The following is a 5,741-nucleotide window of genomic DNA, read 5'->3' as shown; positions in this document are numbered from 1 at the left end:
GCTCTGGTAACCGGGCTCACTCGGCCGGTGCGGGCAGGAATGGGATTCCGTTCTCCGAACACGTGGCCGACAGCTGGCCTCGCCGCCCCACCCCAGTAAGGGATTCCTGAAGCTCTGGCTGCACACGTCGGCGTGAGTTACCGCTCTTAGGAGTGCACGTGCTGGTTGAGGGTAATCGGTTCGTTTGTGTGTTTTCAGATATGAAGCAGCAGCATGTCATAGAAACCTTGATTGGCAAAAAGCAACAGATATCACTTGCAACACAGATGGTTCGGATGATTCTGAAGATCGATGACATCCGTAAGCCTGGAGAATCCGAAGAGTAAAGACGGCGCGAGCGCGGGTGGAACGAGATCCCTGCTGTGCGTTTAAATAGCCGGCGGCCTGGGATGCGTGTGCAGCTGGTCATCGTTACTTCCTTCGTCAGACACGTAGGTGCTGTAATGGAACAGCTGTCTGGGGACCGTAGTTTCACTTGTTTGAAGACATGTAATTTTAGGGATACTGTTTCCATAATCGTTTGCATTCGTTCCATTAAAGGATCTTTAAACAGCCTTTCTCTTCTGCTTTTCGAGTGTGAGACCCCGTCATTGTAGCGTTGCTCAAACGCTGCCTTAAGTGAAGGAGTCTGAGCGGGCTTCGTTTAAGGGAGCTGCAGAGAGCAATGTTGGGGGCTTTTACCGTGGAGGGTTTCCCAGCGAGTTACTGTAGCATTGAGAGCAGTGTGGGCTCAGTGCTCTGCGGTGTACGTGCCACCCTTGGTTAAACGGGTGGGGCCTTGACTGTAGAGACCCTTCAGAGACAGGTACCGCCACCCCCAAAATTAGGGGATGGGGAAGCGCTAACATCAGGCTGCACCGGTGTAGCCCAGAACGTCACTGCCGTGGGAGCGAGGCCAGTGTCTGGGTCTAATCTTCGTGTTGTCCCGAAGGTTTTACTCGGCCGGGCCCCACCCTGAACACCACCTGCTCGGCTGTGGAGTCGGTGCCCCAACGGGCAGAGCGCCCTGCAGGCCGCAAGCTCAGCAGGTGACTCAGAATGCGGGTGACGGTTTCTCACCAGATGGGCAGCAGCTGCAGAGGTCAGAGCAAATTTGTAGAAAACGAGGGGGAAACTGATCAGATGGAAGATCCCAGGCGGTCGGGCTCCAGGGCTCCCCTCTCCTGCCCTCTACCTTTCTGCAGGTTTGCCCGTGTGGCTCTGACCTTTCTAGCTGAATGATCTGGATGGGAAGGTTCAGTGCGTGCCCCCAGGGGGCGCAGAGCTGCCGACGGGACGGGTGGGCCTCCTGTGTGGCCGCACTGACGTGCCTGGGGACAGGCCACGCTGGGCCGCTGTGGTCTCTGCAGTGCGCTCGCTGCTCTGCTGAACATCCGGCTTGACGGGTGAGTGCCCGGGGCGTTCATCACGATCACAGCGTGTTCACGGAAGACACGGTGGAGTGTCGAAAGCGTGACCCTGCCGAGCACGCACTCGTGTGTATCATCGTAAAGCGACCAGCAGCTCACGCTCTTGTGGTCTGTGCTGCATTCGATGTGCAGCATCAGCGCTTCGACTGTAGATTGTTTAGATTTAGAACCGAGTCAGCGTGAACACCTCAGACACTAGTTTGGACGCGTTCGCTTACAGGGGCTCATTCTAGCCTACAGACAACATACAGCAACTCTCTTTGGACCAGCATCGCAACCAGGGGTCCGTGGTGGTATCAGTAGAACCTGTAGACCAATCCCCACCTTCCACGGGTGAGCACCACAGAAGTTGCTATCTGGTCGCACACAAACCATCTTAAAGCTTTGATTTGATTTCTCTAAAAGCGTCTCTTCAAAGTGACGTGTTCCTTTTTTTCTTCAAGTTCTAAACCACTTGTCAGATTCCATAGCTCTGTACTTTGAGGAGCCCCCTCCTCCCCTCCCCTGTGTGTGGGGCTGACGCTGGGACAGATTCCCAGGCGGGACCCACGTTTCACTTGGGGGATCGCAATTCCTCATTCGCTGTTGTTCACTGCCGTCGAGGCGGCTCAGACCGAGCGCAACCTTACATACAACAGAACGAGACATTGCCTGGTCCTGCGCCATCTTCGTGAGGGCTGCAGAAATTGTTTGGTTTTGTTAAAAAGTCACTCTAAAGTAAAAAAGTACCAAGGCCTCTGGTAGGGCTTTCTGTTAGAGCCCTGTTGTGTCTGTTCCACGGGACTGCGTTTCTTGAATTCTCAAGAGAAGCGAAACCAGTAAAGCGTATAAATACAGAGAGATTTATATCAAGGAAATGGCTCACACGGTTGTAGAGGCTGGAACATCCCAAGTCCATGGGTCAGGATAGAGGCTTCTCCTCAGTCCCATAGCCACAGGGCCTGGCGAACCCCAGATCAGCAGGTCAGAGAGCAGAGCTCTTGCTCACAGGCTGGGAAGACCAACGAATCCCAGCAGGCAAGATGGCAGGTAAGCTGCTAGTTCAAGTTCCAAGAACCAGAGGTCAGATGGACAGGAGCCAGCTGCAGGATCCAGAGTGAGCAAAAGCCCAGGAGCCTTGCCAGAATGTCCACCTACATTAAATGTAGGCCACGCCCAAGGAAACTCCTTTTCAACTGATTGGCTAGTCACAGCAGATCCCATCACGGAGGTGCGTGCATTATATCACATCTCATCACGGAAGTGATCGCGTCATCGTACGACTACCAAACCGCTGAGAACCGTGGCCCAGTCAAGCTGACACACGGCCTTGACCATCACACCTGTGTTCTTCCTCGTCTGACATTGGTGAAACAGCTCCACTGAGGGACTGGGTGTGGGGCTAGGGGCACCGGGTAAACTCTAAACAAAAACCCATTGCCGCCACGTCAGTTCCAACTCAGCAGCCCCATAGAACTGACCCATAGGGTTCACAGTGAGCAGCTGATGGATTCGAACTGCTGACCTTTTGGTTAGCAGCCAAGCTCGTAACCACTCCTTTGTGCGCGTGGAGAGGTGTTTCTCTAATTGGAGGTGCTTCTTGCAGGATGGGGTCCTCAAAAGCACCAGCCAAGGGACTGGAGACAGGCGGCCGCTTAGAACGTGTGGGCCGTCAGTTCTTGGGCCGGAAGAGGAGCAGCGTTTACTGTGTGCTGACGCCGCTGGTTTTGATCTGTGACCAGTGCTTCCCGGGCCGGGTCCTCAAGGCCCTTCAGGGCCCGTGGGTCACGGGTCTTCACTGCGGGAAAAGTCCCGGGTCTGAGCGTGAATCGGGAGCGGCGCTCCTGCTCCCACGTTCTTCACACCCCACTTGGCAATGGAAAAAGCACCACTGTCACACGGCCTTGGAGAGGCAGCAGGGATTAACGCCACCACATCTCCCCGTGCGTGGCGTCCCGTGTGGCAGCAGAGGACAGACACACGGGCACTTAAAAGAACGAGGGGCGAGGGCCGCTGAAACCACACGAGCCCCCCGTCTCTGTGAGCCCGCGTGGCCCCGGCGTGACCGGCAGACAGGCCGGTGACTCAGACGTGGTCACGTGCAGACAGAGCCACCCCTCCCTGTGGAGCAACTGGTGGTGGTGGTTGCCAACAGTAAAATCTGCGTTTTCAACATAGAAGCTGGATTTCTGAAAACTTGCATTCACCACGAGTTTGACAGCTTCCAGAAACTCTGCTGTTGAGATGGGTGGTGCTGTAAATGAACGTGACACCGAACTCTGGAACGTGTCCGCTCTTGGAAGCTGCGCGGCTCAGCAAACCGGCGTTGACCCAATGTCAGTGTGACGTTCCAGCGTCGTGCACGGGCACGAGGTCAACAACGGTCAGTAACAAAGTGTTGACGGGTTTTGGTGTAGTCCCAGAATATCCACAGCTTTGTGGAAAGGCAATTAAAATACTTCTCCCTTTTCCAGCTGCACACCTTCGTGCGGCCGTGTCTGCCCTCATGGGCTCCGGCGCAAACCATCACCGCGACTATGGAAGCGGGAGAGCGGTCTCGTGTGAAGCTGGCCCCCTGACAAGGCCGGCCTTCTCACTGAGGTCTGTTTTCTTTTGTTTTGGAAAACACTGTTTTTCATAAAAATGGTTATTTACATTAACATTTTATGGGTTTCCTATTGTTAAATAAATACATACTAAATTTCTTAGTTTTAATTTCTAATGCATTAAACGTCAGTGGCTATACCTTCCCTGAACAAAAGCTCCTTGGCGGCAGCAATAGTTTTTAAGATGATAAAGGGGTCCTGAGGCCCAAACATCTGAGACCCACCACAGAACACATGCAGTCCTCACAGCCCTGTGAAGTTGGTGGGATTTATTTTGCCAAACTTGCAAATGAAGAAACTTAAAACTCCTTTTCCACGCCCCCCCGCCAGCCCCTAGTTCCCAGGACTGGGACTTGGGGTGCTTGTCGGTTTTCGGGATGAGAAGTCAAACTGGCCACGTAAGCCAGCATTAGCGGTCGTCCCTCATTGCCGTCCGGTTGATTCCGACTCGTTGTGGCCCTGTGTGTTAGAGTAGAACTGCCCCACAGGGTTTTCTAGGCTGTCATCTTTCTGGGGGCAGATGGCCAGGCCTGGGTTCTGGTGGCTCCAAGCCCCGGCCTTTCGGTCAGCAGCCGGCGGGCTGTAAACCATTGCACCGCCCGGGACCTTAGGAGCTACTAAGGTGCGTGACGGGCTTTGTGACCGTCTTCCTGGCTCATCTGCCTCTGGCCCCCTGACGAGAGTGCCAGCCTTTTCACATCCCAGCGCTTCACAGGCCCCCGAGGAGCACCGTCACCTGGGGTGTGCGGGTGGAGCACCGGGTGGTTGCCCGAGCGTCTTTATGCAAACCCGCTTTAGAAACGGAGGCTGTGCTGGTGCCGCCGGGGGTGCTGGCGGGCTCAGGGAAGGGCTGCTCACCAAGTAAGGCAACTCGGACTCGCCTTAAATGGCACATTCCTTCCTTGCCTTTAAAATGAAATGCATCTTAAATGCATTAAAACGTGATAGATGTCCAAGTGACAGTCCTACTATTGTGTGACGTGAAGACCACTTCCTCACTTGCGTTTTTTCTGTTAATACAGAACACGCAGCGCTAACCACCTGTTTCAGTGCGACCCAGTCTTGTCCCTCCCTGGCTGGCCTAGGATGGCCCCTCCCACAACGCCCCTGCCTGCCACCCTCACTTCCCCTGGGCCCTCTCCCCCAGCACCCCAGCCTGCCCTTCCCTGCACCCTCTCCCCTGGCACCCCCTCCTCCAGCACCCCTCCCCACCCACCCCAGCTCTGTGGGCCCTGTTTCTTCTGCCTGCGAGGCCATTCTCTGCTGCCCCAGCGGGTGGTCTCCCCTTCCAGCTCAGCCGCAGGACCCTCCAGGAAGCCTTCCTCCACCTGCAGGGCTGGGTTGAGGCCCTGGGTTGCTTGTTCCCACGGCCTGTGTTCTAATCCTCAGCATGAAGCCCCCTCTGACGCCCCCCTAGCGTCCTCTGCCCGATGTCCTGTGCACCCTGGAAGGCAGGGTCCAGTTTCCTGCTGAGGCCCACCCAGCACAGGATAAAGGTCTGCTGCTGCGTCATGTAAACCATGAAGTAAAGGGGCAGCGGTCCCTGCTCGCTACGCGACTTAACGCACTTCCCAAGACAAGCGGCTTCCCACTTCACCCAGTGGGTATTTTGAATACAAGCAGTGAGGATCTGCACTTAGCGCGAGACTTCCAGCTTACCAGAGGATCTCGACATCAGCTGGAAAGACATGGGAACCCTCCTGTGACGGCCTCTGTGCTCCACCTACAGACTCAGCAGCAGCATGTC

The 5,741-nt window shown here is 55.4% G+C and overlaps 1 protein-coding gene across 1 annotated transcript in view; it reads left to right on the top strand.

The window, feature by feature from the left end:
• CCT5 (chaperonin containing TCP1 subunit 5) overlaps positions 1–550 on the top strand; it is a 17,148-nt gene extending 16,598 nt beyond the window's left edge. Inside the window, exon 4 of the mRNA XM_023734815.1 lies at positions 199–550. Within this exon, the coding sequence (XP_023590583.1) occupies positions 199–326 (128 nt within the window). The 3' untranslated portion in view covers positions 327–550. The remainder of the gene's footprint in view (positions 1–198) is intronic.
• The last annotated feature ends 5,191 nt before the right edge of the window (positions 551–5,741 follow it).

Source organism: Trichechus manatus, unplaced genomic scaffold, assembly GCF_000243295.1.
Source record: "Trichechus manatus latirostris isolate Lorelei unplaced genomic scaffold, TriManLat1.0 scaffold00072, whole genome shotgun sequence".
In the NCBI taxonomy this organism is placed as follows: domain Eukaryota; kingdom Metazoa; phylum Chordata; class Mammalia; order Sirenia; family Trichechidae; genus Trichechus; species Trichechus manatus.
This window is presented reverse-complemented; position numbering and strand designations above follow the sequence as displayed.